This window comes from Oryzias latipes, chromosome 4 (genome assembly GCF_002234675.1).
Source record: "Oryzias latipes chromosome 4, ASM223467v1".
NCBI lineage: Eukaryota > Metazoa > Chordata > Actinopteri > Beloniformes > Adrianichthyidae > Oryzias > Oryzias latipes.
In genome coordinates, this window is record NC_019862.2 from 9,139,027 (window position 1) to 9,163,558 (window position 24,532).

Consider the following 24,532-nt stretch of genomic DNA (forward strand, 5'->3'; position numbering starts at 1 on the left):
TAAAAATGCTCACATTTAACAAGGGCTTTTGAGGATTTTCCAGTTTTGAATCTTAGAATTGATTTTTTTCTAGTTTCTTTCTATTTACAAAAAATGCTGAAAAAGCTTAAAAGTTTACATGTAAAGTAATATACAACATGAAAAAAGCAGCAGAATTGAATTCATATTTTACAAGTTCTTCACCAAAACATGCAACACCTGGCAGTTTTGGCAAGTGAACCAACAGAATGACTGAAAATCAAATTAATGGAGTAGTTTCATGGTCTGGTCAAAGTCCAGGCCGCAGAATCTCTATTGAGCCAAACGTTAATGAATGATCACACATGTTCATAGACCACAGCAACAAGAAAAGACCACCACTTCTTTAGGAACAATTCACATCATCATGCGGAAAATAAACTTTTCAAAAGGTAAATCATGTTTTGCATTTTTATTAGATAACTCTGCTTTCACAAGACGCACAAAGCAAAAGGGGGGAGGATGTGTTCTAACAAAGAGCAGTTTCTGTTGGAGAAGGGGGTGTTGGATATATATTGACAGGAATCTTGCATCAGTTTCTACCGGAGCCACATATTCTTTTTCTTTACACAAAAAATGTGATCAAAAAAACACAAAAAAAAGTCTTTATGAAGGCAGACGTTTTATGGGCAAATTCAGAAAACACAATTGGTGCCAAAGTTAAAATAGACATTTGGTTAAAACGTAGTTGATGTCGCTAACAGATGACTAATCTACTGTAGTCTGATTTACAAGTGTAATTTGAAGCAAAGTTTCCCGTCTACATCCTGTCACTGAATCATGTTGTTGCACAGCACGGAAAACACCTAATTTCAGGTTGATGACAAAATCTGTGAGGATGCAATAATATGCAGCTGCTGTCCCACAGGTTCAAACTCTGTTATTAGGGTATTAAAGGTTTTTGCTTTTTTGTTTTGCCTGTTTCAGTATAACGCATGAAGCTTTCTATATTTAAACAATTCCATCTCCTCTCAGCTTTACAAGCAAGGGCTCATGTGTCCCACATACTACATTACTGCTCTAATAACTTTTTCCCTGATTCAAGATCCAAGACCAACTTTATTAATCCCCGAAGGGAAATTTGTTTTTTTACACAATTAATTTCATGACATTGAGAAGAAATAATTAAAAAAGCAAATAGTTTCTAATCATTTTAATAAATGGGCTTAATGTTCCACTAAGCTTCAAAATTTAAACCAAAAAAATACAAAAATACATTTTGTAGACTCAAAGTTTGCAGAACATATGTCATGTTTAGAAATAAGATCTGTCTAGGAGCAGCTGTAAACTTGCGGATTGCTGCTTTCCACAGTTTTTGCTTTGCTGGAAAAAGAAGGAGTAAAATATATGGTGTGTCAGCTTTATTCGTACTGCTCTGCTGTAATTATGCTCCTCTGAATGGCCAATTAAAGTGAACAAATGTGCAGAAATGGCATGTATGTTTAGGTTTTTTTCCTGACTTCTTGTACAATAAAGATGGGTGCCACTCATTTGAACTTTGACTTCAAATTTTTTTATTTCCGAAATCCAGTTTTTTTCATAAAGGATCTTCAGGCTGCGCTCTGGATCCTGATTATAATGATGTGGGTCTACAGACTGTTCTCGACTTCTTATGCAGGGAATACCTTGAACAATAGTTGAAAAAAAGACTATGACTAACATGACAATCTTTATGATATTGTAATTGCTCTATTGGATGTTAATATTTATATCTTGTTCTTTTTCATCAGACATTATCAGATACTTTTTATTTCTTAAAATTTTTAGTGTGGCCCAATCTTTGGACCTCAGAAATCATTTTTGTTTCAATATTTTGGAAAGACTGAGTGACTATAAAGTTGATTTCAACACTATGTTTATATTTTGTGGAAAATGTTATGTGTAAAAAGCACAGCCAACTAAGTTGTAGAATTGAAGATTAATTGTTTGTGCGGAATCATCCTTCGGTACCGTAAAGGCTTGATTTTGGTGCATTTTTTTGATGCAGATAGATCCATTAAAGTGAGTCTGGGTCTTTTTAGGATGCTGCACAATGAACCATTGTTGCACTTCAAAGTGAACATGTGAAAAACACAATAACTGAGGAGAAGAAGCAGCTTTGTTCAGGGCATGGATCATTGTGGGCGACTTAAACATTGAAGTAAATCAAGAAATACTATATACTGCTCCATGCATAACCAGTGAATGTCTTAACTAAAAGACACCTGCAAAGATAGTGCCTGTCTAACCAGAACATTAACTCCGCTTCTATTTGTTTTCTTAGATTTCCATATAATTAGACCTCAGTTCTTACTATTTCCAGTTGAATCTACCTTTAAAAAATGAAAAATCGTATTGTAAATTGAACTTGTTGATGTTTAATTTCCCTAATTTATACAACGCATTCGTAAAATACATTCTTTATTTTTTTATTTTTTTTTTTTTACTTGTTCTGTCCAACAACTGAGCAAACAGATGAGCGCTGAAGGCCTTTTATGTTGGACAGGTTTTACTATTACAAAAAGGGGTTGTGAATCTTTGGATAGCCAGGGTGTAAATTTGTATGAACCCCTTTCTGTTTTTTTAATTATTTTTATTTATGTGTTGCATTTTGTGTTTTAAGTATATATACATATTATTTTTATTAAAGGGGTGGGAGAGGGGGGAAGTGTGTGTGTGTGTGTGGGGGGGGGGGGTAGAAGAAAAGGAAATAAAGAGAGAGGGGGAGAAAGTGAGGGGTTACAATTACTTACAAGCCCATGAAATGAAGGGATTGTGTTTAAAAAATGCTTTAGTTTTTCACATTTTTATGCAATCTTTTTGTCCAACCCATGGAATTAAAGCTGAAAGTCGGCACTTCAATGGCATCTGAGTTGTTTTATTTAAAAAAATAAAAAAAATAAAAAAAAAAATAAAAAAAATAAAAAAAAAAAATAAAATAAAATTCACTGTGGTAATGTACAGAAATAAAATTAGAAAGAATGTGTCTCTGTCCAAATACTTATGGTCCTGACTGTACATTCTTAATCTCCAGAAATGGTTTCCATTTTCCTTGAAATCATTCCGGGAAGACTTAATTTACAAGGAAGTAGTACGTTTTGTTAAAACATGATATAGGAGGAAGGAGCAATAGATAAATACAGGGGAGTAAATTAAAACAAACTGAGCTGTAAATAAATACTGCAAATATAGAAAAGTAAACAGTTCTACATTTCCGCGTTTAAGTACCATTCAAAGTAAATGTACTTTTGGACATTTCTGATGTCAGATGGTGTTTCAGTTTATTCTACAGCAGTTTTTTTAAGATCCTATTCAAAGAATGATGTTTTTATTATGACCACATTTGCCTAAAAGATTTTCAAATATCTGTGCTATTTAAATTCACCCATATATTGAAAAAACAAGGAAACAAATGATCAAAATGTAAATGAAAGTTTACTTTCAACGAGTCTCACATGATTTTTCAGTACTGTTTACCTTTTTGCTCTAATTCAAATAATAAGTATTTGAGTGGCCTTTGTGTGACCCCTGGAATTGTAAAAGAGTGAAAAGTTCAGCAAGCGAGGGAACGGCTAATGAAGATCTTAATGTCTTTTTTTAAGAGACAGCCGGATGTTCCACCACACAACAAGCCATTAATAAAAAAAAATTTAAGTACCTATTAAGAAGTCTTGCATTCTCTGTAATTTGTTATCTTTGTCTATATATCAAATTTATTCATCCATTTTTTTCCTTCTTGCTCCAAAAGCAAAGATCACGGGAGGTTTTTCCTCAGCTTACACATCCTAGAACACACTTATTTTACTGTTCTATTACATGATAAAAGACGCATAAATAAGATGATCGTCTGATTGTTTTTTTTTTTTTATTGTTTTCAAAATTTGAACAATTTGAACACAAAAACATTTGAACAGTTTAAGCATCAAGTATCGAAAATATGTCAGCCCCCCCACACCACCCTTCAACTTAAGACAGCCATACAAGTAAAATAATTAAAAATAATAATAAAAAAGATTAAAACTAAGTAAAGACAAAAATTAAATAAAAAGGTATACAGGCAGTTAATACATACAAGGATGTGAACTTTTTTTTTTTCCACAGGTGTTACAGTCCACTGACCAGTTTGTTTATGAACAAGGCATTAAAGAAGATTGCTTAATGTTTTGTCCCTGTAAAAGTAGACCCTTCAAGTCGGCAGGCAGATGGTTTAAAAATGGAGACCATGTTGTGAGAAACATCTCCTCCCTTCCTTCCATAACTGCATGTCACCTCTCATGAGGAAGTGTACTGAACACCTCTCTGTACCAGAGAGTGACAGTGGGAGGGGACTCCTTTATCCAATGTATCAAGAGACATTTCCGAGCGATTAAAAGCAGTTTCTCCAGAAGCTTATGATGTGCAGTAGGAATCTGTAATTTCCTCGAGGGAAGGCCCAACAGGAAGACACCTGGATCCTTCTTGATTTTTAATTTGAAGATCTCACTGATCACAGATGAAATATGATTCCAGAATCTAGAACATTTTTCCTACATTCCCAAAAACAGTGAAAATATGTTCCTCTCTCCAAATTACATTTCAAGCACAAATGAGACAGAGAATGATTAATTTTGTGTAAAATAACAGGAGTTATGTGGCGTCTGTGGATTATTCTATACTGAGTCTCTCTTAGTCTGTTGCACGTGAACGTAGATTTAATCAAGCAGAGTGCTGTTTGCCAATCATCTTCTATATATTGAGAGTCTAAGTTTATTTCCCATTTACGGAAAATATCTGGAAGGAGGCATATGCCTGAAGAGTTAAGGAGAGAATGAAATGATCCAATCATGTGCCTCCTGTCTGTGCGATCCCCCAAGAACTTTTCTACAACATTAACAGCGGAGGTGGAAATAACATGAGAAGAAATAAAATGTCTCAGTTGGAGATATGCAAGAAAATGTTTTTGAGGAACATGAAATGTGGTTTGTAATTGTTGAAAGGACATACCAGTGTCGTTTTTAATTAAATTGCCAATTACATTAATTCCTAAATTACGCCAGGAGGAGAACACAGATGGGCCAACACCAGCAGGAAAATCAGGATTTTGAGTTATTGGGGAAAGCAAAGACTTAATTTTTGTCTTTCCCAGGTGTTTTAACACATCACGCCAAACTCTAATACCATTATAAATAATAGGATTTTTTCTAACAGTTAGTGGGATTTTGGCCACTTCACAGGTGATCAATCCCCAGGGAGAATGAGGAGAGCATGCCCATAAGTCAATGCAGTTCTCCCTGTTTAGATATGTATGTAGCCACAGCCAGTAATGATGGGCGTGGCAGGCCCAGTTATAGAAAATTATATTTGGTACTGAGAGACCACCCATATCGGGATGCAACTGCAAAATCTTAAGTTTCTGTCTTGGCTTCTTCCCGATCCATATAAAGTTGGTAAAGGCCTTTTCCAGATCTCTGTTAGTTTTCTTTGATATGTATAGAGGGAGCATCTGCAGAGGATACAAGAGACGTGGCAGAACATTCATTTTGATTAAACTAATTCGACCCAACATCAACAGTGGGAGTTTATGCCATCGCTGTAGATCCTTCTTTATCTGTGTGCAGATGGGGGAGAAGTTCAGTTTTAACATATCGTTCAGATCTGGGGACATTTTCACGCCGAGATACAGCAAACCGCCAACAGTCGATTTGAATGGGAAATCATTGGGAACGTCAGCCTTACTCAGGCCTCCCAACAGCATAGCTTCTGATTTTGCGAAATTAATTTTGTAACCAGATATAGAACTAAATTTGTTAAAGGCTTTTAGAGTAGAGGGAAGAGTAGAGGGGTGTTAGCTCACCTTTGCACTAATAGCTTGCAAGACTGAATGACTGAAATATTTCACACTAGTTGGTTTTAAGGCATAAGTATGAGTGTGAACACTATCTGTTTTGTGTACATGTCGACAGGTGGACATTTTTGCAGCTAGCAGGTGTGTTTATAACATTTGAGTGTGTGTGTGGACGGGCCCCGCCCTTTTTGTACTGCATTTGAACCTTACCATAATGATTAACAACCAGTAAACTTGTTGCTGTATGCTGCTTCATGGTCTTATCCCCCTTCCCCTCCTATTATCACCCCCTACCCCCCCTCTCTCTAGCGTCCCTCTCTCTTCTTCCCCTCTTTCCTTTTCCGTCCGGTCCAACACCAAAGATTTTCAGACATGTTTGAAATTAATAAAGTTTGGCCTCAATTACAAAAGGGGTTTATTCAGACATACCTTTGGTTTGTCTGAAGATTAATAACCCCTCTTGTTAAAGCAAAATATGTCCAACACAAGAGGCCCTCAGCTCTCATCTGTCTGCCCAGCTGTTGGACAGGACAAGTTAAAAAAAAAAAAAGAGTAGAGGGAATTGATTGTTTAAGTAATGTTAAGAATAGAATGATGTCATCAGCATACAAAGCAATCTTATGCTCCATGTTCCCCAGCGATATTCCCTTAACCTCAGCTTGCATGCGTATAGTTTCAGCTAGTGGCTCCAATGCTAAGGCAAAAATAAGTGGGCTAAGAGGACAACCTTGGCGCACGCCTCTCCCTAATGCAAAGGGTTCAGAGCAGCGACCATTAGTCAACACAGAGGCTGTAGGTGAATGGTATATGGCTTGTATCCATCTAAGAAAGCTACCCCCAAGTCCGAATCTATGGAGAACGTCAAAAAGATACTCCCACTCTATCCGATCAAAAGCTTTTTCAGCATCGAGAGAGACAGCCAGGGCTTTCTGCTTCCTTTCAGAGGAGAACTGTATAATATTCAGCAGCCTTCTCACATTGCTGTGGGACAACCGTCCCGGCACAAACCCTGACTGGTCTGGGTGAACAAGGGTTGGGAGAAAGTTCTGCAGCCTGCAAGCAAGAAGTTTAGAGAACACCTTACTGTCAACAGAAATAAGGCTGATGGGTCGATAAGACCCACATAAGTCAGCTGGTTTGTCTTTTTTTAAGATCACAGACACATGTGCATGACTTAATGTGGGGGGAAGGAAGCCTTTCTCAAATGAATCTACAAACATATCTGTTTGTGGACCAACCAGCATGTAACAAAATGTTTTATAAAATTCAGGTCCAAAGCCATCTGGTTCTGGAGCTTTGCCTCCCTTCAGTGCAGATATGGCCTCAGAGACTTCCTCTTTGCTTATGAATTATTTAGAATTTTTTTCTGTTCATCAGACAGAGTAGGAAATTTTATTTTGTCAAGAAAATCTGCTCTGTTGTCAGCAGAGGATTCACATTGAGAGCTCTAGAGGTCTTGGTAATATAATGTCATGATTTTGTTTATATCTGTGGACTTGTTTTGCCTCTTTCCATCCCTATCTGCAAGAGCAGGGATTATGTTGACTTCCATCTTACTTTGAGCCAGTCTCGCAAGCAACCTGCCAGGTTTATTCCCAGATTCAAATAATCTATGTTTAGCATAAAAAATTTGTGTCTGCGCTTTCTTTGTTAATAGATGGTTTAGGGCAGAGCGAGCTGCTTCCAGTTGCTTTGCTAAAGAGTCACTAGGATGCTGCCTGAACTGAACCTCCAGCCCTGCTATACTTTTTTCTAGGTCTAATTGTGATTTCAGAGCTTTCTTCTTCTGAGCTGATGTATATGATATGATTGACTTCCGTATGTATGCCTTACCAGATTCCCATAGTGTAGAAGGGCTTATCTCTGGAGTTTTATTACTTGCAATAAAACCTTCCCATTCTTTTGTAATATAATCTACAAAATCCTGGCTGCTCAATAAGGTTGGGTTTAGTCTCCAGCGTCTTCAGGCTGGGTCTAGGTAGGGAGGTGAGAGAACTATGCTAACCGGAGCATGATCAGATGAATTTAGTGCCAATTGTACAGTTTTTTATCCTGTCTAGAACAAATTGAGATGAAAAAAAAAAATAGTCTATCCGGGTGAAAACTTGATGTGGGATTGAAAAAAATTAGTAATCTTTATCTGTTGGATGCATAATTCGCCACACATCATGTAGGTTCAGGTCACTAAGAAATTCTAACATTTTCTCAGATTTCTCGAGGCGGTCTGAACGTGGGGGAGACATGTCTGCTTTTGGGTCTAATACACAATTGAAGTCACCTCCTAAAACTACATATGAGGATGAGAAGGATGTCAGGTCTGAGATAAGTTGAGGGAGAAAAGAAGGATCGTTAACATTAGGTGCATAAACACATCCAAAGACGACTTGCTCCCCATACAGGTGACCAGATAGGAGTATATAACGCCATTGGCTGTCTTTTACCTCTTTTTCAAAGGTGAAAGGTAAACTACGGTGAAGGAGAATAGCAACTCCTCTGCCTTTTGAATTAAAAGATGAATAAAACACCTGTCCCACCCAGCTTCTACTCAGTTTGACATGTTCTGTATCTGACAGATGAGTTTCCTGGAGCATGGCCATCTCACATTTCCCCTTGCTGAGAAAGGATAAGATTTTCTGGTGTTTGATAACATGGTTGATGCCTTTTACATTAAGTGAGATCATCTTTAAATCAGTCATCTGTTGCTGTTAGAGTTGCTGTTAGTTTTTAAGGAGTAATATTTAGCATTTTGAAAACCAACGGTTTCTTTCGTCTGATTTTTTGTTTGGTTTTTGATTAAAATGTCTCATCAGACTGGAAGTCTGTGGTGTTAGAAGTTGTTATTTAAATAAGTGGGATGTATACCCCCAAAACTTTGAAGAACCTACTATAAAATCCGGGAGCATAGTCAGTGGGATCAAAGGTTTTGCTCACCTGCAGCTTCTTGAGAGTAAAATGTAAATGGAATAAAAATGAATACAAATATAGAATAAAATATCTAACAAAATGTAACAAAAAAATGTATAGCGTATTCTACTTCACCAAAAACTGTTTTTTTTTTCTTTTAGGATTTCCTTGAAATGCATGATGCAAGCATTTAAAAGCGTTTAAAGGCTTTCCTATTTATTTTTTTGATGCTTAAGTTCAAAATACTTATGAGAGATACCTATTGCAAAAATCTTCAGTTTAAAGCAGAACATTGTTCAGAGCATCGCCAGTTAATGACTAAAATATTAAACTATTTGATTTATGTCCTACTATTCTGGTAAATTTGCTTGTCTATGATGCAAGAAGAGTGACTTTATCTATGCATTTCATCATTTCTGTGATGAGTTTGATAAATCAGTGTAAATTCTTTATTGCTTGAAATAAATACATAGATAAATCAAATTAAAAACTTTAATATACTTTCAAATCTTACTATTTTTCTGCAAAATATAGTACTGACACAAGAATGACTTGGTTTCCTTTAAATTGTGTTGATAGACACATTGGAAGAATTTGGGCAACAAAGTTTATTCAGGGTTTTTTTCTGAGTTTTTAACAAGTCATAAACAACAAATAGCTTATACGTTCGAAAATAAACTTTGTGTAAACAAACTGTGAATCTATGAGATAGTTAGACTGTCATTTTAAGGGTTAGCTTCCTACAAAATGTAGGCCAGTTATAAAAAGGGGGGGGGGGGGGGGGGGGGTTGGGAAATAGATGAGAAATATATTGAGGTATTGATATATTGAGGGGTAAATGAGGGTTATTACTTTGATAATTCTTCCCTTTAAAACCCATTTGGTAAGCAAAAGCTCCTAACGATATTTTCTGTTGTGTGAATCTTACTGCCATCTGGTGGAGTGAATATATTTGATTTTGGTTTTTTTGATTTATTTCAGCCATTGTAGTCAAGCAGTAAAGAATTTACACATACAGTAAACCCTTGTTTTTCGTGGGGGTTACGTTCCAAAAAGACCCCGTGATAGGCAAAATCCGTGAAGTACAAACCTTTATTTTTTTTAAACTATTATTAAACAATTAAATCCTCTATTATACATTGAAAAGAAAGAACAAACCAATTTGCAGGCTCAAGCATTTGTTTCACAAATAGAAGTACTTTAGAAACCTTTTTTTCAACAAATAACTCTGTACTGTACTGTCAAATAATAATTTTAATGAATGTGAACAGAAGGCTTCAAATCGCGGAGATTAGCCCCGCCCACCGCGACCCGAGTATTGGACTAAACGGGAGAAAATTTAAAAATGATTATGAAAAAAATACAAAGTACAGTTGGACAAATAGTGACTCAGGTGTATTTCACTGCTCTACAGACTGAGCCGCTGCATCCTGACTCCGCTCTGCAGTGTTTTCTTCTGTTGAAGCCCGCGGTGCAGCTGTGTTTGTTCGGGAGAAGAGCAGTTGTTGTCGCTCTTTTTTCTGCTTTGCAAAAAGATCCTTATACACCGACATGCCACCATCAAGAGAATTTGTACATAATAGTGAAAATTTGGCAAGCTGATTTACGTACGTGCACATATTAAACTGCAACGTTATTGACGCACAGGTTGAGAGGAAGCGGAGTGACTTTTTAGCCAATCAGAATGCAGAACACAATGCACGATGCAAATCCGTGAAGTAGCGAAACCGTGAAAAGCAAACCGCGTTATAGCAAGGGATCACTGTATTTATCAAACTCATTACAGAAATGTTGAAATGTATAGTTTAAAAAGACAGAAAATAAAACAAAACAAAAACGTCACTTAAATCACATTTTCTTAATTAAATACAGTGATCATTAACTAAAGTATAAGTAGAGTTTGATTTATTGCTTGAAAAGGAGTGGGAAGAAGCAAGCTTATATAATCCCACCCCTACTGAGTTAAATCATTTGATAGTTTTACAGTGTTTTAAATCCGGTTCTGATCAAATAAGATTCTCTTCAAGTAACAAAATCCAGTGCCTAGTAATGATAGATGATCTTCAGAAAATATTCATTCATGATTTCAGTAAACAGTAACGGTACCGATATGTAATAATCATTGATTATCATTAGAACACATGATCACAATGAACAATTAATTATTGCTACACATTGCAGATCAAGTTAACAAAATCAATAGCGTATTGATTGTAATTAAAACATTTCAGTAATCATTAATGCACATTACAATGTAATAGTCATTGGTTTTAATTAAAAGAGCTTTGATTATTTCACCACAATCAAGTTCACACATGTATTTGTGTTGGAATTATTCAAACACCTGTTGATCCTTAACTCCTCTTATCTTCATATCCTGAAATCAGAGTTTCTTTATACATTTTCTTGAATATTTGGATATTTGAACATTGTTTGAGCTCATTACTTAACCCGTTCCAAAGTTTAGTGCTACACGACTCACAGAAACTTTTCTCTGTGGTTCTTATCAGTTTGATCTTGAAGTTCCTACATCCCCTCAGTTTGTAACCACCTTCATTTTCTAGGAACTGTTTTTGGATATTGAATGGTAACGATTTCCCACTGGCTCTGTATAGAAGTTGCGCAGTGTAAACATCCACAAGGTCATGCAGTTTTAAAAGTCTAGATTGATAAAATAATTTGTTTGTATGATCAAGATATCCGGCTTTATGGACAATTCTGACGGCTCGTTTTTGAAGTAAAAAGAGAGGATGTAGTGAGCTCTTGTAATTATTCCCCCAAATTTCTATACAGTAGGTGAAAAATGGTAGTATTAAGGAGCAGTACAATAAATATCTACCGTTGTATTCTAATATATGTTTAGATTTATTTACGATTGAAATACTTTTGGAGACTTTAGTTTGTATGTATCCAGGAGCCAGTTTAGCTCGTGCTGGTTTGCAGCGCCTTCCGTCCGTGAAACCAGGGTTTGAATCCGGGCTGCTCCCTATTCCCTTCTCTGCTTCTGTGCCAGTCCCAAGCCCGGATAAATTGAGAGGGTTGCATCAGGAAGGGTATCCAGCGTAAAACATTGCCAAGTTAACCATGTGACTCATCCTCAACAGAGAGGTTGTTTCGCTGTGGCGACCCCTGATGGGAAAAAGCCAAAAGAAGAAGGAGTTTGTATGTGTCTGATGTGTGGCTTCCAACTTAGTTTGTCATCGATAAAAACCCATACGAATTTGATTTCTGTAACACTTTCAATTAACACATTATTTATTTCAATTGAGAGCTTTTTACACAAGCAAAAAGACTGGTATTACGGATAGATTTTTCCATTCCCTCTGTCTTTTAAGAGACTGTTCCACCGTCTCAAGGGAGGAAACTCATTTAGTTCTTACAGCTGTCAGGATATAAGGATAACCGGAGATCTCTGGCTTCCATCAGTTCTAATGGCTTCATCAAAAATTGAAAGGTTGAAATGTTTTCCGAGAAAATTAACTCACTCTCTCTGCTCAACAAATGAAATTTGTTATAATGCAACCTGAGATGCCAGTCAGAAGTCTAAAATGGGAATGGGAACAATGATATAAATGCAAACACAATAAAAGGTAAGTAAAAGCAAATGTATTTATATTTATTCATAATAAATCGGACTGTTTTGTGGCACAACGTTAAAATTAGGCATACATATGATAGATTTTGTTGTTTACAAAGCAGCTCCTATATCTGACTTGTCTTATTTTTTAAGCCTTGAATAATACATTTTTTCCCTCACTGCTAAAACATATGATTTCACTTCCTTAAATCTGTCTACTCTGCAAAAGTATTTGGATTCTAATTTATAAACAGCTTTTGGAAGTGCTATGTTGCTCACTGCATTCTGAAAAAATTTGTATTTAATTTTGTTCTTCTAAATAATAAACTTAAAGGTTTTTTATATGTTTGTCTGTAAAATGTTTTTAGAAATATTAGTTTTAATTCTGCTGTGACGACAACAGAAGCCTGCCGCTGGACCAGCAGCCAATCAGATTGAGCCATGTTTGGTTGCTAGACAACGGGTGTGCCAATAGGAGCTGTGTTTGGATTATATGCTGCTGTGTCTCGCGGACGATTCTTAGATGAGCTTGTTTTCAAGCATATTTTAAAATCAGCCCACAGCGTGAATAAAACTCTGAGGTAAGTGTTTTAAAATCTTGTTATTTAGTTGTGTATAAAGAAAAGGATTTGAAAATATTTATGTTTTAGCCGCTAAACTTGTTCCGGGTCATTCATCAGCTTCAATGACAGGCTATGATAATTTGGAGGTCTGAGGTCGGATTTGAATTTAGGAAATAAAAGTTGAAATCTAGGTGTGAATTCTCCAGATTTTTTTTAAAGTACTGCTTTTATCCCACTTTTAAACGCTTGTAGAGAAAGAGAAAGAAAAGCTAAAAGTTAGCTGTTTGTCTTGTAACTATTAAAAAAAAAGGCTTTGACTAAACTGCTATTACTAGTAAAATAATCCATTATATGTTCCCATCATTTTTCAAAGTGCGCTTGTTTTCACAATATATTTTTGTTTTCTTTCTTTATGTAAAATGAAAGTCTGAATAAAAATAAATAATAATAGTATTATTATTATATAATTTCATATTATAGCGTTTATCTCAGTTCCTGTCTTAATTTACTATTTACAGTACCCTCTAGTGTAATAAAAAATAGTAATTGTATACAATTATTTTGGCTGTCTAAATAATAACAAACTTGATTGAAAGAATTAATGTACTAATTCAAATTAAAACTGACATTAAAAACCACTTTAGACCAGACTGATTGGTTTAAATTAGTTTAGGAGTTAAAGGTTCAGACTAAGCCAGATCCTGGCTTGTTAAAGCCTTTGATCTGGGGAAGACCTGCCATCTGTTTTACCAGCCTGCATGTAAGCATCACTGACAGCTATTTAAACCTCTTCCGAATTGCATGTTAGCCTTTTGAAACTTTTAATTTTTGTGTGGGGAAACTGAATAATGTTGACTGTGGACATGTTTTGCTTATTGTACTCACATTTTCCTTTTAGGAGCTTGTTTCTATCTTTTTCTGCTAGCAGCACTAAACAAACTTCTGTGTGAGATTAAGCCATTCAGAGGATTACTGCTGAATGACAGAGCCTTTTAACAATGAGACACTACTGTACTCTATTTCTGAATACATCAACATAAAAACTCTTGAAGTTTAGAATATGCTTACACATTATAAACACACACACACACACACACACACTTTAATTGTTTGCTATCAAGTTTGCTGCATGGTTTTATCCACTCCACATGTTCTCCATGTGCTGTGTAATCCACAGTGGAAAATGGCTGTTGCTAATCTGACCTTCTATTTCAGGAGCACGTAGGAGGGTCTTGTTGTCAGATTCTGTCATCTGCACATGCAGTGCATGATCCAGACCCACAGCCTGGCGGCACGCAGCTTGTAATGATGCCTGAATCCTCCCTGGGTGAGTAAACATTTTTGATTTCTTTTGGATGCAGACAAATAGTGAACATGTGTTTGATTGGGTGACTATTCACCATAAGTAGTTTTAAATGCTTTAACGTGTTACATTTTTGTAAAATGAGAATTTTAGAGCATACATTTATTTTCTTTTAAACCAGTCAAGGATCATTATGGGATCTCTGTTAAATGTGGAGCACCCCTCTTGAGGCACTTTAACCAGTCCTCACTTCCACTGCACGGAAATACCAACGCACAAAGTGCCTTTTGCACGCAGCAAAATGTGCCGGAATGTTTGTCCCACATCAATCAGGTCAGTGTTCTTTTATGTTTTCTAGAAGTAATCTTGATTTCTTTCTACTTCTAAGTGTGTCCCACACAAGACAATGACTTCTTAGAAAAAATGTTGGTCTTTAAATAAAATCAAATAGCTAAGACAAGCTTTTATGGAACCTAATTTATGAATCCCTTTCTTACTTTAAAGGAGGTGTCATCACTCGGCCTCCGTACGATTTGGACGGAGTTGGATGAAAGCTCAGACCTGAATGTTGTGACAGTGCTGAACTGCATGCATGACCTGATTCAGCTGCACCGCAGGAGTCTCAGAACTCTGGAAAACATGGAAGTGGAGCAGCTAAAGTCCAGCAGCAAGTTGGACTACCTGCAGCTGTCTACCACCCGGCTAAAGGTATCTAAGTACATTTTGATGGAGGACACCTTGTGGTTGTATTTAGAAATAAATGTCTTAAAGATCCACTCCTAGATTTAGTTTCAAAGTGTTCCCAGTGGTCTTTTAATTATGAATATGCTGTTTGTAGCCAAAATAAAAAAAAACTGTGTAGGACATAGTTTCTGCAGAGCGGCAGGAGTTCATTAGAAATTTTGTCTCTGAGTTATGGGTGGGATCGAAGGCTGGAGCAACCCCACCCTCGCTTCACCTCCCAGTTGCTGAGATTCTCTGTTCACACTCTCTCCCACTAGCTTACAGCCACTCACAACCCCAACCTAACATTACCAGTGCTACAAAAATGGCGAGCAATATCGGAGAAATCCAGCTGTACAGTTTTGAGCCAGATGCCAGCTCGGATGCGGAAAACAAAGACTTATATAGATCGTATATAGACGTATATGGATCTATTTACTGCAAGTGGATGCATTGGAATGGAGCACTTTTGACCTACTGATTCCATTTTCTATGCACAAATGTGATTTTTTCAAACGCCATTTTTTTTATGTTGGCTCTTGATCCTAAATAATTTGAATAAAGAAATCCTTAGCTTACTTTGAGAAATACTCTACGCTTAATTTTTCTTTATATATTTCCTCCATCATCAGAAAAATGCCACAAGAACCACCACACATGGTATACCAATTTCATCGGAGTGTGTAAAGTTAGAATTGAGGCTTAAGAAAAATATGTCGGCATCTACAGCTTCAGTTTGATTCTTTGAAGTTGTCTTTCTTACAAAAACCTTTATTTCTTTAGAAAATAATGCCCAAACTAAATTTTTTAAGAGCTTGGATGATTTGTTTCATTGTCTTTTGCAGGAGCAGCTCGAATGTTCTAAAAGGGAAAATACAGGACTTCTCGAAAGAGAACGGCAGCTCCAGCAGAAAGTAAAAAGTTTGCAGAACTGCCTAAAAAATGAAAAAGAAGAGGTTAATATTTAGAGTTCTTATGTATGCAGAATTACTCCATGGTCCGATCCCAGCTTTTTCAATACCATAACTCTTCTGCAGATGCAAAAGCTTCAAAACATGATAGCAAGCCGTGCCACTCAGTACAACCATGACATGAAAAGGAAGGAGAGAGATTTGAACAAACTGAAGGAGCGATTGAGTCAGCTACTTGTTGATAAAAAGGAGAGAAAACAAGGTAAGACAGATATTTCTATGGCCATAGTTCTATAAAAATAAAACAGAAATTAACAATGTTTTGTGATGCCTACCCTTTAAATACAAGTGGTGGCTTGGTCAATAATCGTGAACCTGCAGCCCAAAAACTGTTTGCAGGGAGATTCAAGCTAATATTGGAGTTCTTTTACACATAGTTTCGATTTTATTTCTTTTCTGTCTCCTAGCCATTGATGTATTAAACAACATCGGAAGAGCTGATGGGAAGAGAAGTGTTTGGAAAACAGAGAAGACAGAGGCAAAGTAAGTATATTTGACTTGTGTGTTATTGTATTGGTAAAACTCAGTTAGCTTGACAATACAGGAGAAAGGATTGTCATTGAAAATGCTTCAGCAAAGCAGCCATGGAGTTTGAAATAAGTAACACCCACTTCTCTGACCCAGAAGTTATTTTTAGAAGAAGGAAAAATCATCCGAAGTCCATTGATCTTAAAAAAAGAGTGTGTGATTCAGTATAACTTTATAAATGTTAGATTATAAACCGAGAACATGTTTGTTGTCCCAAGGCACGAAGGGGAGATGTACAAGACTCTGCTGAGTGACTATGACGCCAGGCAGAGGGACCTCGTGTTGGAAAATGCAGAGTTAAGGAGAGTGCTGCACCAGGTGAAAAACGACATGGTGTCTCTACTCCGTCTAAAAAAACTGACCCAAAAAGGAGTCCAGAATGAACGCGACGGTACACAGGTTGTTCCCTCACTTTGTTTAAAAGCCTTGTGACTGCTCTCTTTAAATATGTCCTACTTGATATTAATTTGATGTATTTATGTACGTATTCACGTTCTCATTTCAGGCTAACTCTGAGGAAGAGCAGGAGGAGGAGGGGTTTGAGCCGGGTAAAGAGCTGTTTAGTGTTCATGCCAGTGAAAAACTGACCAACAGCATTCGCCTGCAGTGGAGAAGACTAAAGAGCCACGTTGAGCAGTTGGACAGCCAAGGTATTTCATCAGTGTTTGAATTTGACAACAGTATCATAAAAAAACAGTCATAAAACAGTCTTCTAAATAGTTTTCTTTCTTGTTTATTTCTATCAAAAATAAGAGGTACAACACTAGAATGTTTTTAACCCTTAGTAGTCCAAGGCCCCCTTCCTTTTTTTTAACTACTTTCTTCAAAACAGTTTTTTGTGTTAATGCTTTATATATTACACAAAGATTCCATAATGGACCATGAAACTGTCTAAAATTCTCTATTTCTAATGGCAAACTTTGTAATTTGTTTAAGAGCAAAAATGTAATGTGTGATTTGTAAAAGAAAAAAATTAACATAAAAGTGTATAAAAATCCCAAAACAGAGGTCAAAACAATGTGAAAAATGTACATAAACTAGGCAAAGCTCCACTAAACTTTATAGAATGTTCCAAGGATTTATACCAAAGGGTGTCACAATATGTCATACCTCTTATTTTTGATAGATAGATAGATAGATAGATAGATAGATAGATAGATAGATAGATAGATAGATAGATAGATAGATAGATAGATAGATAGATAGATAGATAGATAGATAGATAGATAGATAGATAGATAGATAGATAGATAGATAAGACTTTATTTATCCCACGATGGGGAAATTCTTTTGTCTGCAGCAGCAAAAGAGACATTCAAACAGCTAAGTAACATTCAGAGCAGTGAAACATTATAAAAGAACAGAAGAACATCTGTAACTTGCATGACGAAGAAAAATTAAATTAAAATTAAAATGACATTTTTTGTCGTAAACCAAAAATGTAGAATCTTTAATCTTTAGAATTTAAAATCCTTTTGAAACATTTTTGTTATGTTTGTATGCCATTCTAAACAGCCGATGTGATTGGGTCATCAACCATTGAGTTCAGAGATTAACCCTCAGGTTAATTTCACTCTGTGTATTGTTCACGAGTTGACTTGTCGTTATAAGAATACAAAAGTATACAAAGATCATATCGTCTATGTGCGCTTATGACTTTAAATAAACAAAGTGATAAAGGAAGGGAATTCTTTGCACTGTTTGTTTAGTATCCCTGGCTCAGGTGAATGCCGGGAAGAGCAGTGAGACGACTCCACGTGAAACTCAGGAGGAGGAAGTGGACAAACTAAAGCTGGAAATTCAAGAATATAAAGATTTAATTCAAACACAACAGCATCTCCTGCAGGTGAAACTGAGTTTAGCAACCCTTTCAATTGTTTGCTTCCTTACACTTTGCCATCAGTACAAAATTGTTTCCTCATTTAATTATTACTAAGATAGTCGGTTGCTGAATCATATGTTTGTGCAGCATCAGCTGAGCTCTTCCTGTGATGAGATCACATCCCTGCGGAACGACGGTTACATGCTTCAGGAGAAAGAACGCCTCAGAGGAGAATGGAAGACCCTGGAAGGGCAGAGGAGCATATTTGAAAGGGAAAGGAAGAACTTCACTGAAGCAGCTATCAGGCTGAGTCACGAGGTGTTTCTACACACATGGTCACAGGCCAGCAGAATTAACTACTGTAGCAATAAAGCTCAAAATGGGATGTTTACGCATGTGGATCCCAGGTCTCAAGAGGTTAATAATAAAAAAAAGTTTTATGCTATAAATACATTTAATAGTAAATATTTTATGTGTGCCAATCATTATTAATGCTTAGCTTATTTGCACAACTAAACATTGGTTTTCCCACCAGAGAAAGGCCTTTGAAGAAGATCGGGCAACTTGGCTGAAACACCAGTTTTTAAGTTTGAGTCCATGTGGAGACCCCAAGAAACTCATGCTCTCAAATCCTACAGGTGCGTCTTCTACAGGTGTGTGTCTCTTTCTTCAGAGGCCTGCCGTAGATAGGATCATTTAGTATCTATTCTAGTTTTCAATTTAGTATTTCTACTTCTACAGTCTCCTGAGGTAAAATCACACAAATCCCAAGACATAGACCAATTTACTGTCACATCAAATGTTATCAAAACTACATTAGAAACGTCTCTCACACAAACATGTTACTACAATTGGAAAAACAAACAGATAGAATCAACCAGCTATAAAACTCAAGAGTCTTTACAAACCATCTACCAAAACGCACTGAGTACTACTAATATCCTTTGATGTCATTTAAGTAGAGCAAAATTTTTGAGAGTCACTATATTTTTCTTTTTTGCAGGTGAAACTGAATTGAATCTACAGTTGACTCAAGAGAAACTCTCTGAATTTCTATCAGACTCTGCCTCTACACCAAAATACCGCTCGTCCAGTTCACTTTCAACAGTGGACCTACATCATGCACTTCACGCGACGCCAGAAAATCTGTAAACTGTCATTTTCTTGCAGTCATAAAATAATTACTTTCATATTATATATGCTAATGCAGTAATTTGCATTAAACCCCATACATTTTATTTTTTCTAAATCCAGTTTAATTAAACCAAAGGTAAAGACCACAAACACTGAAGAATCAAGAAACCTTTGGGAAGATTTTCCAATACTGCAGGAACTGTCGGAACCATGAGAAAAATCCCAGCCATCAATCATCCACACAGTACAAGAACAATTTTTACAAAGTTTCTTTCTTCCTTTTGAATTATTGTTACTTTTATTGTCCAAAACCTATTTATATTGGAAAATTGATTGGGAAATGCCAGTTATTTGAACATTGATGATAGTGAAAGCCATATGGATTCATTCAGTGTTACAGTTTCTTTATAATAGGTCAGTTTTACATGTATCTATTCATCATTGTGTTGCTGTGAAGCTTGTTTTAAAGTCATCTTTTCATAATATTTTAATATAGTATTTTTAAGAAGGTTTGCAGCAAAAATAACAGAGACGAGCTGTTTATCTGCTGCTCTTTCTGACTGATGGTGCCCGTTATGATGCCTAAGTTGAGACCTTTGATGTTTTTAAAGTTGATTGAAAAAAGCTAATTAGATGAGAGTATTTTAGAATGTGAGATTGTACTTACTTTTTTTAGTTCAGTAAAGCAGAAAAATAAGATGATGAGACTTTTGTTTTAGATCACAACTTACCGTAATTTGTTGTAGCATCCATTTGGTGAAGTTTTTAAGGCTGTATTGGTACTGTGTCAGTGTAAACATGAAGGAAGTAAACATGATTTTTTTTAAATAATTATTTTATGTATTTATTTTTTTCTTTTTCCATATCCTCCTCACATATTTATTAGGAGTAAATCTGGTTTTACAGACTTGAACTAGAAACAGTAAAGTGACGACAGATTATGCGTCCCTGAGAAACTGAAGCTGAGCCAAATATTGCTAAAATAAACATTACATCATGTTGGACAAATTACATTTTCAAATTATGAGCATAAAATGAAATATTTTGCCCAATATTCCTCAATGACCTTTACTTAAAATAAAATAAGGTCAGGCAAAGCTAAATCTAGTCATTCTTTTGCCTTTTATTCTGACCTGAGATTTTTTTAAATGTATCATTATATTCTTATTCCTTTTATTATTATCATTATTAAATTAACCTTTTTTTAAGTTAATCTGCAAATCCAGAAAGAAAATCTGAACTACCTTAAACCCTGGTGAGGACCTCTTGCCTTAAGGGGGCGCTCGTGAACAGTCAGATGCTAGCTGTCGCCATTTTGAAAAGGAGAGGAGGAAGAAAAGAGAAGAAAAGAAATACTACCTAGCGCCATTGAATTAGCTTAAGTTTTCTATCTTTATCAGAAGAAAAAAAAAGAGTTGAAATAAGCAAGTTCTAAAACAACTTTTTTCTTTGGCTGCTGTAGCCAAAAGACAGAGGTACTTTTAAAATACCAGAACAGAGGTAAAGGATAACTATGTTTTTTCTTAAAGAATATTAGAGCACTTTGTAGGGCACCCTGGGCAACTGACTTCATCATGTACTAATTATGGAGGTAGGACAAAAATGGTTTTAGATTAGAAAAGTAAAAGATTATAAAAAGATAAAAAGTAATTTTAGGAATTGAAAACCTAATTTTGAATGTTATTTTCTTGTTTTTCTTTGAGTCTAAAAATAGGCATTGATTGTCAGTGTCACCAACTAAAAGCTCTAATCTTATACGTTTTACCCTGAATCCAAAAATAATTTTGTACTGTGCTTTTGCATCTAATTTGACAATTGTTTCAAAACAAAACAAGTTGATCTATAATATACACTGACCAAAAATATAAATGCAACACTTTTGATATTGCTCCCATTTTTTATGGTATGAACTCAAAGATGTGAAACATTTTCCACATACACAAAGTAACCAGTTCTCTGAAATATTGTTCACAAATCTGTCTAAATCTGTGATAGTGAGCACTTCTCCATTGCCAAGACAATCCATCACACCTAACAGGTGTGCCATATCAAGATGCTGATTAGACAGCATGATTATTGCACAGGTGTGCCTTAGACTGGCCACAAGAAAAGGCCACTCTGAAATCTTCAGTTTTGTTTTATTGAGGGAGTCAGGGGACTCAGACAACCAGTCAGTATCTGGTGTGACCACCATTTGCCTCATGAAGTGCGACACATCTCCTTCGCATAGAGTTGATCAGGTTGTCTATTGTGGCCTGTGGAATGTTGGTCCACTCTTCTTCAATGGCTGTGCGAAGTTGCTGGATATTGGCAGGAACTGGAACACGCTGTATTATACGCCAACCCAGAGCAACCCAAACATGCTCAATGGGTGACATGTCTGGTGAATATGCTGGCCATGCAAGAACTGGGATGTTTTCAGCTTCCAAGAATTGTGTACAGATCCTTGCAAAACGGGGCCGTGCATTATCATGCTGCAACATGAGGTGATGTTGTTGGATGTACGGCACAACAATGGGCCCCAGGATCTTGTCACGGTGAATGCATGTGAACACATTTTTTCCATAATGCCAGTTCATCGTGCGGGTTTCAACTGCCAAAATCAGATAAATGAGTCCATGAAGGAGGAAGGTATATAATTTCACAGGTAAGTATTTTAATTTTTTTTCTTTTAAGGCTGCAGGGGCTTCATTAATAGAACAAATGTTGACATGCATGATGCTGCAGGGCTATTATCAACATGCTGCATGATGTACATTTATTTTGCTGTCAATATAAATGTACATTTTATTTTGCTAAACCTGTATACAGCATACTAGGCTATTTATACAGATTTATACATTTCTGACTCAGTGACTGAGTCAGGTTTCCAATGGACTCAGACTTCAGGAAAAAGTGGATCTTGGCTATCAAAAGAGTTAACCCAGATGGATCACTGTGGTACCAACTAGAAATACAGTCTGGCTGTTCAAAACATTTGTGGAAACAGATTTTGATAAGAGGCCAGACTGTTTTTTTTTAGGGTAAATCTATTGTTCGCTTTTGGACTTCTTTTGATTATTATTATTATGATTATTATTAACAACAATAATAATAATGTAATTATTTTTATTATTATTTATTGACTTATTTTTTATTTATTGTTTGTATTGACTTACTATTGATTTATTAATACTATTATTATTATTATCATTATTATTATTATTATTATTGACTTATTGTTGGGTTTTTCTAAAAAATTTAAATTGCATGTCAAAGAGGTCTAAAACTTCTAAATGTTTAGAAATTAATTTTAAAAATTCTTTCTAATAATTTTTTTATTTGTAAGAAGTCCTGCAACACTGCATTTTCATTAGACTTTGAGCTTTTAAGGCTGACTGTTTCTATTCTTTAACAACAACAAATGATGTATCTATATATATATATATTATATACATAAAATATAATATATTTATATATATGTATAAATATATTTAAATCTAAAAATATATACAGTTTATAAAAGCTACTTAGACACCACTAAAATCAATGGAAATCAATGTCATGTGGGCGTCGTCGACCTCACCAAGATGGCGTCGCGCTCCGCCACCGTCGGCCAGGCTTCTAAAGTGGGCGTGTCTCCTCTAGTGATATAACTCATTGGTAGAAACCGAAAGGATCGCTAGCATACACGCACTTCATTTGTCAGTGGAGTTGCTGCATACGACTCACTTCAGAGGTTGCCATAAACTAACCATTGAAACTTGAAAAATAGTGGAAAAATACCAAAATGTTGAATAAAAAGACCAGGTTGTAACACGGACAACCATCAGGTTCATTTTTGGTTGTCCTCCGTGAAATCTGGTTGTCCGTCTCTGTTACGCCCCCTTGTGCGTCTAGGGGCGACGAGGGGGCATAACATAAAAAAGTAAAGGTTTGGCAACCAAAGTTAAATTAACACACACCAAAACGAATGTCTCCAAACAAAAAATATCAAATTTATTTACAAATTAACAAACAATCAATACGAACTAAAAGTGAAGCAAAGGCTTCAGGGTGAACCCAGGCCAAAATAACAAACAAAACCCCAACTAACTGAAACATGTATTCTTACCTGCAAATGAAAGAAAAGGGAAATCAAAGACAAAACTCTAACCTCCTTAATCTAACAAAAACAGGAGAAAACATGTACTAAAGAAAATGGCAGTTCACCCCTACAGCTTCACTTAACAAATAACTATAAACCAAAAGACTAATCAGAGTGGGCACAGACAAAACCACAAACTACAAAGAACTACAAAGTACAAAACAAAATGCAACACAAACTAAACAAGCGGTGAAATACAAAACAATATGGAGAAGAGGGCCAAGCTGCAGTGGAGGCTATTGCAGTGGAGGCTATTGCAGTGGAGGCTACTGCAGTGGAGGCTACTGCAGTGGAGGCTACTGCAGTGGAGGCTACTGCAGTGGAGGCTATTGCAGTGGAGGCTATTGCAGTGGAGGCTATTGCAGTGGAGGCTATTGCAGTGGAGGCTATTGCAGTGGAGGCTATTGCAGTGGAGGCTATTGCAGTGGAGGCTCCCCTCCCATGGTGTGGATGTCCACATGGTGGCTTTAAAGGCTGCCTCCACCAGCTGGTCCAATGGGAGGCCACACCCTTTCCACCACACCTGAAAATAATCAGACAAAAACAGACACACAAAGATCCACAAAAAACACAAGTCCCACTCTGATATAGAAATAATACACAAAACACAGAGCAAACAGAACCAAAAAAAAAAACAAATACGGCCACAGCCGTAACAGTTTCGGACAACAGAATAACCGATTATTTTGAACGCTGATATTGAAAATTACCAATTTATTTTACCAAGGTCTATTTTACACTAACAAAAAAAAAAAAACGACCAAGAAATTGCATCAAGGCGGCCAACACAAACGTGATGGCAGCAAAAAATTTTGACATTAGCAAAGAAGTGACCATGCAGTGTGTTAGTGTTCAGTTTGTTTTAATTTTATGTGGGAAAACAACAGTGTAAATATGTGGGAATTATATCAACCCTTATTTTGTCTTGACAGCACTGGAAACACAAATTCATATGATGGTTGAGATTTTCTCAGATCTGCGTAGCAGCACTTCCGTATTCAGGGATCTGGAGCTTCCGATCAACGGGGGTTCGCACTCCACTATGCGAAGGCGGCTGCCG

The 24,532-nt window shown here is 36.2% G+C and overlaps 1 protein-coding gene across 6 annotated transcripts; it reads left to right on the forward strand.

Moving 5' to 3' along the window:
- Nucleotides 1-209: 209 nt before the first annotated feature.
- On the forward strand, nt 210-20,180 carry LOC101172889 (afadin- and alpha-actinin-binding protein-like). Of its 6 annotated transcripts, none has more exons than XM_020702292.2 (14): nt 210-410; nt 14,081-14,192; nt 14,350-14,501; nt 14,673-14,876; nt 15,737-15,847; nt 15,929-16,064; nt 16,270-16,345; nt 16,609-16,789; nt 16,896-17,040; nt 18,100-18,236; nt 18,360-18,629; nt 18,748-18,865; nt 19,216-19,360; nt 19,467-20,180. In XM_020702292.2, exons 2-14 carry the CDS (start codon nt 14,171-14,173, stop codon nt 19,558-19,560), a joined length of 1,791 nt encoding a protein of 596 aa, XP_020557951.1. In that variant the 5' UTR covers nt 210-410; nt 14,081-14,170; the 3' UTR covers nt 19,561-20,180. The 6 variants fall into 6 exon arrangements, with proteins under 6 accessions (XP_020557951.1, XP_011472185.1, XP_020557952.1 ...); XM_011473883.3 differs by lacking the exon at nt 210-410 and adding an exon at nt 11,975-12,883; XM_011473884.3 differs by lacking the exon at nt 210-410 and adding an exon at nt 11,978-12,883 and having other exon boundaries at nt 18,748-18,850.
- The last annotated feature ends 4,352 nt before the right edge of the window (nt 20,181-24,532 follow it).